Here is an 11,100-nt window from a genome sequence, read left to right on the forward strand (position 1 = left end):
AAACTCACTCCATATTTCTGTCATAGCAAAAATAGCCGCCTGTGGCCCACAGTTGCCCATGTATGGCTTTTAAAAAATTCTATTTCCTTCTGTGAGATGAACACTGTTATCTCCCGTGTCTCTGTGACGCCAGGCCGTGTTTGACTGCGTCGTCAACTCTCTGAAGAACGTGCTGAACATCCTCATCGTCTACATGCTCTTCATGTTCATCTTTGCTGTGGTGGCCGTGCAGCTGTTTAAGGGACGCTTCTTTTTCTGCACTGATGAATCCAAAGAATTTGAGCGCGATTGCCGGTATGCCGTGTCTCCTTTTTAGTCTTATAGATTATTTTTAATTTTTTATTTATTTTTCCTATTTTCCATTTGATATTTTCTCACCTGTCACCGTTGTAGGCATATTCATTATTAAACAATACATATATAATTTTACTCTTTTTTTACTTGCATAATGGAGATATTTTATACACCGCCGTATTGAATATAGTCATATCTTATGACTTTATTTTGTAACAGCAAATCACGGTGGCTTATTAAATCATTTGACTGGTTATCATTATAGCTGACTATAGTGTTCATGCTTCTCTTATCCCCCACTTCTAAGTCACTTTGGATAACAGCATCTGCTACGTGCCAACATTGTTAATTGCGTGTTTCAGGGATGAGTGTGGTTTATGAACAGGATAACGTATTAAAGGGTGACGTACGTGCGTGTGTGCCATGTGTGTTTCAGGGGCGAATATTTGGTTTATATAAACGATAACGAAGTGAAGGCGCAGAAGCGGGAGTGGAAGAAGTACGATTTCCACTACGACAACGTGGCTTGGGCCCTGCTCACCCTCTTCACAGTGTCAACTGGGGAGGGGTGGCCGCAGTGAGTGCACACACACATGCACGTACACACACACATACACAGACTTCACGTTAGAGCTCTTAATAGGTCAAATAGAAATTGATCCGATTCCAACCCGTTCCGAGATTTCTTTCAAATAACGGCACCGAGCCTGAGGGGACCCCTGACAATTTGGTCCGATTCTGAGCCGTTCCGACCTTCTTTCTTTTCTTATGGACCCGATTTGTTCCGAGATCTGATCATTTCCGAGATTTTAAAGAATGGCGTTTTCAATTCAAATCCGTCTGGCAGGCAGTGGCTTGCCTTGCATATTGTACCCGTGAAGAGCTCTACTTGACATTTCACATTTAATAAGATACAGTATTCACCCATATGTTGTACACACTGAACATTCACACAAACAGGCACGCATGCAGACGCTTCACATTTCTCACACATGTTCCAACTTCCTTCCTGCCCCTGCTCTGTCCTTTCCAGAGTGCTGAAACATTCAGTGGATGCGACCTATGAGAACCAGGGCCCGAGCCCGGGGTACCGGATGGAGATGTCCATCTTTTACGTGGTGTACTTCGTGGTCTTCCCCTTTTTCTTCGTCAATATCTTCGTGGCTCTGATCATCATCACCTTCCAAGAGCAGGGAGACAAGATGATGGAAGAGTACAGCCTGGAAAAAAATGAGGTGACGTGGGGCGGCAAGGACAACAAGGAGAAAGGAGACAGGGGAGGGCTGTTGACGGAATTGTCATTATATTTAGTTATGTTTTAGTTTTGGTCATCGTAGCTTATTCTGTTTTTATTTCATTTTCGTCAGTGAAAAAAGGCAGTCGTCTGCTGTCGTCAGCGGAAAGGAAACAAGGTGTACAGGGCAGGGTTTGGTGGAACCATTTGTAAACAGTGTCTCGAGAGACTACTACTGTAGTTGAGATAAGCATTTAGAAACTGCCTTTTGAGTCAGACAAACTTGAAAAAATGTTGAGAAAAGCTGTATACCGGTAACCTTTATAGCCTTTATATAGCTGTATAACCATGGTTAAAAATTGCAAGTTGAGGCTATTTAGCAGAAATAGGGCGACATGAGATGTCAGTTATGTCAACATGTGTACAGTATAATTAACACGGTCCTGAATGTTTCATTTGTATTGGTGTTGTTTTGTTTTCCAGAGGGCTTGTATAGACTTTGCCATCAACGCCAGGCCGCTGACACGTCACATGCCAGCAAACAAACAGAGCTTTCAGTACCGAATGTGGGAGTTTGTTGTTTCCCCGCCCTTTGAGTATACCATCATGGCAATGATCGCGCTCAACACCATCGTGCTCATGATGAAGGTGAAAACACGTTGTCACGCACGCACGCACACACAAACCAACCTGCATATAGTGCAAGACAGTGTTCTGCAGTCTCTTGTGCAAACATATCAAATGCATGTATTGGTCACTGAGGGTTCACCAATGTAATGTAATATAATACAGTACAGTATGTTGACAAGTCTGACATGGCCATCTAGTGGCCACATGTAATAGTATAGCAGGTAGGCCAGATATACTGTACATCATTATGATAAAACATAAACAGGGGTATAATTATTAATCTTAAGAAAAGTAAAATCCTCTCTTATGGGGGCCCTTGGCAAGATCACTGCTGTTGTTGAGTAGTATCTACTATTTATACTGTGTGAACATATTTTCAAGGAATTTTAACTGATTGTGTGTGTGTGTGTGTGTGTGTGTGTGGGTGTGTGTGTGTGTGTGTGTGTGTGTGTGGGTGTGTGTGTGTGTGTGTGTGTGTGTGTGTGTGTGTGTGTGTGTGTGTGTGTGTGTGTGTGTGTGTGTGTGTGTGTGTGTGTGTGTGTGTGTGTGTGTGTGTGTGTGTGTGTGTGTGTGTGTGTGTGTGTGTGTAGTTTGATGGAGCGTCCCAAGCCTACGATGATGCTTTGGCCAACCTCAACATTGTATTTACCTCTCTCTTCTCCATGGAGTGTATACTAAAGATCATCGCCTTTGGAGTATTGGTGAGTAACTCTACCATACTAATTGGTTAAAATACTTTATTCACGAAAAGAAGTTCCAAAGTTTTAAAGCTTTAATGTGACAAGAATTGTCTAACCGAATATAGGAGAGGACTGTATAATGTCCCCACATTATGTACATGTGAGTGCGTGCATGCTCTTATTTACTTCTCTCCCCCTATGCTCCACTCGGCCTCTCCTTGACCTGTCTAATGCACAGTTTGGCTGCAGGCAATACGTTGGACAGCCCACAATGAAGGGCTCGCAGTGACCAGCAGTCGGTCCTTATGCCGTCCCTTAGTTTCCCCCAAGCCCCCAGTAAGGCTATCCAACGTTGAAGATGCCACTACCTACTGGAATTGCAGCACTTTAATGGAGGTGGACGGACGTTCATGACGGACCTCAAAATTGAGGTCCGGGGCTAGGCTAGGCTAAACCTCCACTTGCTCGAGCCATTGAGTTATAATGATATTTCCGGCAGTCTTTCCGGGTGCTTCAAAACGCCACTTGCTTGGGGGGCGGGGCTAGCGCTCCGGTTCGGTCTCTATCCTTTATAGCTCTATGGTGTCCCCTGACACGGTTGACAGACAGGGGCAAAAACATAGTCTCGGCCAGGCCTTCAGCCTGGCAGAAACAATAACTAACTTAAACTAATTATTAAAAATGAGGTTTCATCGTCATACTGATAAGTGATAAATAGGTTAAGGAAAACTAGTCTCATTGAGCCAAGCCGGAACACAATGGATTGAAACATGCTCAGATGAGGTTTTCAAGTGGGCCCTGGTCCAGAAGACCACTGGTCCAATGGTCCAGTTTGTATGCATCTACAGTACAGTACAGTACAGTACAGTACAGTACAGTACAGTACAGTACAGTACAGTACAGTACAGTACAGTATAGTACAGTACAGTACAGTACAGTACAGTATAGTATGTGGGTTCTGGAGGCCAGAGGTCAAGTCTCCTGACGAGTACACACTGCCCCACATGACGTCATTGATGTTCTGATCTGCTTCCTGTTCCCATCTGATACTGTACTCTCTCTCTCTCTCTCTCTCTGTCCTCTCCAATGTCTTCCATGTCTTTCCCTCACACCTCACTCCCATCTCCCGTTGCTACTGTGCATCCCTGTTGGGGTCCTCTCGCTTCGCTATCACTCTCTCTCCATTTGTCCCGTGTCACTCGTGCACCCAACCTGTCTCCATCTATCTAAAACATCTTCCCCTTCCATCATAACCCCCCTCTCTCTCCCCACAGAATTATTTCAAAGACGCCTGGAATATTTTCGACTGCGTGACAGTTCTGGGCAGCATCACTGACATCCTAGTTACCGAGCTGGGGGTAAGTGTTGCCCGTGTGCGTGCATGCGTCTTTGCGCGAGGGGGTGGATGGGTGGCGGGGAAGGAGGGGAAAAAAGGTGTGTGTTTGAAAGATGCCTCTGTGTGTCAGTGAGCTTGAACAACCAAAGTCCCCACCAGGATGGAAAAACAAGTACACACAGAGAGAGGAGCACGTGTGTGTGTGTGTGTGTGTGTGTGTGTGCGCGTGCACGTGCGCGCATGTTTGTGCATGCATGTGCCTCCTAAGTGGATTTAAGCACACATCTGCAGGCCCATCTGTCTGCACATCTTAAAGTACTAGTGGTACACAACAGAGGACAAGATGGACATACAGTATATAGAGAGAGAGAGAGAGAGAGAGAGAGAGAGAGAGAGTCAAGGCCACCATTGAGCGTCTTCCTTTGTTCAGTCAAGCATGGACTCGCACTGAAAGTCTTATATAATTGTCCCAGCTGGGAGAGGAGAGACCATAGCTCTGAGCCAGCGACACCACGGCGAGAAGCACTTTGTTTGAGCTCTTCTCAAAGTGGGGTCCGGGGACCCCTCAGGAGTCCTTGAGGGGGTTCCAAGGGGTCACATGTGTTAATGCAGCATCACAGTCATTGTAACCACTGTATCCATTGATACTGTACGTTGGCACAAAACCTTTTCAGTACATGTCTCTTGTGCAGTGGTTCTCAAATGTTGCTGCATTATTAGGGTAATATTAGCTGACATTAGTTAATATAGGCTAACGAGAGTACCTTAGCTGATACAGATAGACCTTTTTTGATCTAGCAGAGAAAATTAAATTGACAAAAGCAGTACAGCAATCAGAAACACATGGCAGCGCTACCCTAGTAGGGTAGGAGAGATGTGAGGTATGGATGAGAGTGTGTGTGTGCGTGTGTGTGTGTGTGTGTGTGTGTGTGTGGGGGGGGGGTGCTAGGGATCATGTGGTTAAGTAGGCAATGTGTTCCAGAAAGCATTTAATTTAAAAGGTCGTTTCAGACAGGAAGCGACCGACCCGCCTTGGTAATTCATTTTCAGTGAGAAGCGGGCGATTAATTTGGCCGCGCAGAGACGTTGAGAGGCTATACAGCTGGATTGTGGTCAGCTTTTGTTTTCACGCTACGAGGCCCGCGGCCCTAATGAGATCCAGCCGAGAACGTCTGCGTCACGCGCTCCTCGTCTGAAACGGCCGTCATTGTTTTGTGAGAGTTATTGTAAGGATATGCATTTGTTACACTCAGGAGTGTGCATGTGTGTCAGGGGTTACAAGAGTGTTTGTGTATTTTGACATCTAATGAAATTACCTATAGAATAATCCTTCATCATATTATCTAGCAATTTGGATACCCATGACATAAGAATCCTGGTGGGTCCCAATTTGTCGGGCATTAAATTCACTGTAGCTGGTAAATTTCATTGGTCAGTTATACGGTATTAAGGTAATTGGGCAGGGGCAATTTTGTCGCGTTTATCGTCATTATTACAGCACAAAGATGTTTGTTTTAGGTACCGAGGCTATAGTACAAAGGAAGATCTGCTGTTGTATTTTCCCTGTTTTTTTTTATTCTACATAAAAAAATAACCTACCAGCATCTTAGGTCTTCTGTATCCCTACTGTGTTGACGAGTGTTGCAGTTGGGCAGAAACCTTTGTGTCTCCATATTGAAACTTTTGTCTTTGTATGTAAATAAATGCCCTACATTGATGTACATTCATTGTACGAGAGTGTCACGCAAGAGTATAGACAAAATAGCCGATGTGTAAGATCACTGAGTTTGTAGCTTTTTTTCAGTAATTTTTAAAACATAAATGTATTAACAAGAGCTTGTGACTAATGATTAACTACTTTGGATCCATTGGAATACAGTTTATATATATTTTGAAAAGTAACAGTTTTGGACATGGTTCCCGCCCGACAGCAACCTTGTTTATGAAATGAATGTCCAACTGACTGTTGCTGTGCTAATTGTTTTATGCCATTTTGACCAGTGATTTCTTGTTTTCTTGTTTTGTCTTTCTTTATTTCCTTTTTTTCTATTTTACATGCTTTCTTTAAACCGTAAACGGCGATCTACAATGGCCCCCCACCCATACCCCCTTCTCTTTCTATTCTGACCCCCCCACCCCCACCACCCCCACCCCAAACTCCCAATTTCTGGCGATTCCATCCAATCAAAATGCACTATGAAACCCGTGTGTGCCCATCTGTGACGACTGGCCGGTGTGGTGCGATCTGGTTGTTGTTCGGTTCGACCAAATTTTCCCCAAAATTTGCCGCTATAAACCATGCGTCTGCAACATCCACATGTAGATGGTTTGTAATTTTTTTGTAGATTATTTTTTATTTTTTTACTGCATCCATTTGAACGTCTTCCTGCAATGTGTTGAACCGTGCATGTGTTGCTTGATCCCGACCGCCAGAGATAGCAGAGCTCTTTGGGTTACTGGGCTACCAGTCACTGTAGAGAGTAATGTCCGTCCAACCACATATACTGTACACCAGGAGGTCATGATAGTGAGCACTTGTACATTGTAGATTTGTTCACGGTTCAAGGTTTCTTTATTTTTTCTCCCTAGGGCTAGCTAACTAGGGCTGTCAGATTATACACATATAAATAATATGTATGTCTAATGTATAATATGTATGCTACTGTATGTAGGGTTGTCCCAATCAGATCGGGTGATCGGAAATCGGGCCGATCACGTAATTTTCAAATGATCGGAATCGGATCGGGACCCAAAACATGTGATCTATAGTATCAATCTTATATCCATATCATGATAATTAGACTGGATATTGTCTGTGATTTGGGATATTGTACTATTGTGATATGGCATAAACGTGTTCTATAAAATATAAATATTGGATCGGTATCGGCAGATACTAAAAAAAACCCCTAACTGTATGAATTATGAATTTCACAGTTACATAATATTATGAAGTTAATTGTGCAAGAGATTAACTATTGTTTAATTGTTTTACAATTACACAAAAAATGTGTACACTACTGAATTTAGTTCGATTTTTATATTCAGTAAAGGTTTTGAATCAAAGGCATCCCTTATTAGCATTCCATCCCCACAGGATAGCAGGTTTACCACCTTCAGTGTTTTCTCATTTAGAAAGCTATAGATGGATAGATGGATGGATAGATACAGTAGTGTGTTGGGTGCCTTGTTGCTATAGTGTCATGCAACAAAAACAACACGCATAAAAAGTGGACAGAGCATCGTTATGCCGATTGCACACAGAACACTTGACGTGCACACGGGCGCCGTGACAGGAAGAGACTACACAGTATATAAGGACACGGGTGCCGTGACAGGAAGAGACTACACAGTATATAAGGGAACAGAGTGACTGGAGCTCCAGGCTTTAATAACCACGGCATGGTGCCAGTGATGCATGCTGCCTAACTGCATGTCTGCAGAGACCATCTATCTGTCCAACACACACACACACACACACACGCATGCACACATGCACAGTCGCAAGTGTACAAGTGGAACACAATGGGCATGTGCCTGCTGCCAAATCCTCTTGCATGAAGGCATCCAAGATATCTCTTTATAACCGTGGTAAATGATTGAAGGACTCTGTACTACAAGCTTATGTTTTGCTTTAGTTTTTCTTTTCCCAATTAAAACTCATTGACTGCCACCTAGTGGTGGCTTAGGTGCAGCGCTTGTGCCATCCATCCATCCATCCATCTTCAACCGCTTATCCGTAGTCGGGTCGCGGGGGCAACAGCTCCACCAGAGAGCTCCAGACTTCCCTCTCCAGAGCAACATTAATGACTTCCTCCTCGGGGATTCCGAGACGTTCCAAGGCCAGTGAGTCGATGTATTTCCTCCAACTGCGCCTTGGTCTGCCCCGGGGTCTCCTCCCAGTGGGACGTGTGTCGAGGACCTCCCTAGGGAGGCGCCCGAGAGACACTCGGGAGGCATCCTTACTAGATCCTTATACTAAAGCTGGCTCCTTTCCATGCAAAGCAACAGCGGTTCTATTCTGTGTCTCTTGTGTGACCGAACTTCTCACCCTATCTCTAAGGGAGCCAGCCACCCGTCTGAGAAAACTCATTTCGACGGCTTGTATCCACGACCATATTCTTTCAGTCATGACCCACACTTCATGACCATAGGTGAGAGTAGGAACAAAGGAACAAAGATTGCTTGGTAGATGGAGAACTTTGCCTTCTGGCGCAGCTCTCTTTTCGTCACAACAGTGCGGTACAGCGACTGCAACACCACCCCTGCTGCTTCTCCGGCTGATCTCCAACTCCGTCCTCCCCTCACTCATGAACAAGACCCTGAGATACTTAAACTCCTTCACCTGGGGTAAAGTCTGCTGAGAACCAATTGAAAGTTTCTATTGACAAGATCTGTAGACGGCGAAGGGGAGTAACTAAAACTGCACTACTGTGGGTGTGAGGGGAAAGGGTGGAAAGTACCATAGCGTTCAGGATAACTCCTTCTAACGCTATATGGACCAGAGCTATCCACAGCTCTCCTCTGAGACAGAGCAATTAGACAGAAATGTTGCCATTTTATAATGGGAACTAGTGAGGACCAATTATATGAAGATAGGTTAAAAAGATGTCTTGGCCCTGACCCAAACCCAAGTGACCAATCCGTAATATGTGTGATTTTAGCCTGCTCCATGTACGCACTACGCAGTGACATACATGGAACGACAAGAACATACTGACATTTTGTGGTTTACAGCTCGTCCTTCAACAAATCAAGCACCACCTCCTCTGATCTCAGCATGAATGTGGTGGGCAGTCCCATACGACAGGGCACAAGCTGCCATAATATGTATGTTGTTGTTTTGGCCGTGTGTGTGTGTGAGTGTGAGTGTGAGTGTGTGTGTGTGTGTGTGTGTGTGTGTGTGTGTGTGTGTGTGTGTGTGTGTGTGTGCGCGCGTGTGCGTGTGCGCATTGGCATGCTGTGGGCTTGTTCCATAAAAGTTAAAACAAACGTGTCTTATCTGGAAAGAATCAGTGCATTTGATTGCCTTTAATGAGAAAATGTCACGACTCCCCTGCACTCTTTTTCTTACTACTACTCCTCAACACACACACACACACACACACACACACACACACACACACACACATACACACACACACACACACACACACAGCTACTACCTGTAACTAACAGCTGGATGAAACTAGTCTGATTTCTGAGAACGACCCTGACCCCACCTCCTTCACCCCCCTGTCTGACCCTGCCACTCCCCCTGTGAGGTTTGCTGTCGTCGTTTGGTCCAATTCCCCTTGGATGATATGCAGAGCCTGTCGGAGCCTTGCCCTTTTGTTTTGTTTTTCTCTTTCAGTTTGGTTTGCTTTGACTTGACTTGGTTCTGGTTTGTTTTGGACTTGATCCTTTCCTCGTTGTGGGTTGAATCCTGCCCTCCGATTGGTTATGATACCCCCCCCCACCGCTCACCCAGCCCATCCCTAAGCCCTTCCCATGTTGATGTTGTGTTTGTGTGTTTGGGTGAGGAAAGAAATATACTAACTACTACTTCCTTCTACCTCTTCCTCTCCCTCCTCCATGTTGTCATCCTCTCCGTCTCCCGCTCTCTCTTTCTATCACTCATATACTTTCACTCTGATGTTTTATTTTTTACCCCCTTCCGTCCTTTATTTTTTAATTCTCTCGTTTTTTCGTTTTTCATTCATTTACAACTCCTTTCAATCGAGTTTCTCTGTTTCCTTATTCATCTCCTCTTTACCTCTCTTTTTCACAACTTGCATTTCCTCTCTGCCTACCGCTCTGTCTTTGTCTCTCGTCTCCCCACGCACCCTCTATCTCTCTCTCTCTCACTCGATCCCCCATCTCTTCCCAACTGTCTGTCTGTCTGTCTGTCTGTCTGTCTGTCTGTCTGTCTGTCTGTCTGTCTGTCTGTCTGTCTGTCTGTCTGTCTGTCTGTCTGTCTGTCTGTCTGCCTGTCTGCCTGTCTGCCTGCTCTGTTGTCTCTCGCTCTGTGTTTCTTTCACTCTGGCTCCTTCACTCTGCTTCTCTCTTTCTCACTTTACATCCTCTGTCGTTTCTGGTCGCTCTCTCTCCTTGTCTGTGTGTGTGTCTCTCTCTCCTTGGCTCTGTGTGTGTCTGTGTGTGTGTCTCTCTCTCCTTGTCTGTGTGTGTGTCTCTCTCTCCTTGTCTGTGTGTGTGTCTCTCTCTCCTTGTCTGTGTGTGTGTCTCTCTCTCCTTGGCTCTGTGTGTGTCTGTGTGTGTGTCTCTCTCTCCTTGTCTGTGTGTGTGTCTCTCTCTCCTTGTCTGTGTGTGTGTCTCTCTTCCTGTATGTGTGTGTGTGTGTGTGTGTGTGTGTGTGTGTGTGTGTGTGTGTGTGTGTGTCTCTCTCTCCTTGTCTGTGTGTGTGTGTGTGTGTGTGTGTGTGTGTGTGTCTCTCTCTCTCCTTGTCTGTGTGTGTGTGTGTGTGTGTGTGTGTGTGTGTCTATCTCTCCTTGGCTGTGTGTGTGTCTCTCTCTCCTTGGCTGTGTGTGTGTCTCTCTGTGCTGTAGAATAACTTCATCAACCTGAGCTTCCTGAGGCTGTTCCGAGCGGCTCGTCTCATCAAGCTGTTGAGACAAGGAGAGACGATCCGCATCCTCCTCTGGACCTTCGTCCAGTCATTCAAGGTATACACACCGCACGCACGCACGCACACACACACACACACACACACACACACACACACACACACACACACACACACACACACACACACACACACACACACACAATGTTTGGTTGCCCTACTTGCATATTATTTGTGCGGCCCCCTCCGGACGACAGCAGATTGGCTACTTTCACGTTTGTGAGGACGCACATATGAGCGTGCGTCATTACTCGGCGGAGCCGCAGAGAAAATTGTTATTATGAGGGTCAGCTTGGCACTTTTT

At 45.2% G+C, this 11,100-nt stretch overlaps 1 protein-coding gene across 1 annotated transcript in view; it reads left to right on the forward strand.

Moving 5' to 3' along the window:
* cacna1aa (calcium channel, voltage-dependent, P/Q type, alpha 1A subunit, a) overlaps positions 1 to 11,100 on the forward strand; it is a gene marked incomplete at its 5' end in the record, with an annotated part of 124,316 nt that overhangs the window by 82,562 nt on the left and 30,654 nt on the right. Inside the window, 7 exons of the mRNA XM_080775022.1 lie at positions 134 to 294; positions 731 to 871; positions 1,328 to 1,529; positions 2,012 to 2,176; positions 2,749 to 2,859; positions 4,113 to 4,196; positions 10,720 to 10,836. Coding sequence (XP_080631148.1) covers positions 134 to 294; positions 731 to 871; positions 1,328 to 1,529; positions 2,012 to 2,176; positions 2,749 to 2,859; positions 4,113 to 4,196; positions 10,720 to 10,836 — 981 coding nt within the window. The remainder of the gene's footprint in view (positions 1 to 133; positions 295 to 730; positions 872 to 1,327; positions 1,530 to 2,011; positions 2,177 to 2,748; positions 2,860 to 4,112; positions 4,197 to 10,719; positions 10,837 to 11,100) is intronic.

Source organism: Protomyctophum bolini (assembly GCF_963924005.1).
Source record: "Protomyctophum bolini genome assembly, chromosome: 11".
Lineage (NCBI taxonomy): Eukaryota > Metazoa > Chordata > Actinopteri > Myctophiformes > Myctophidae > Protomyctophum > Protomyctophum bolini.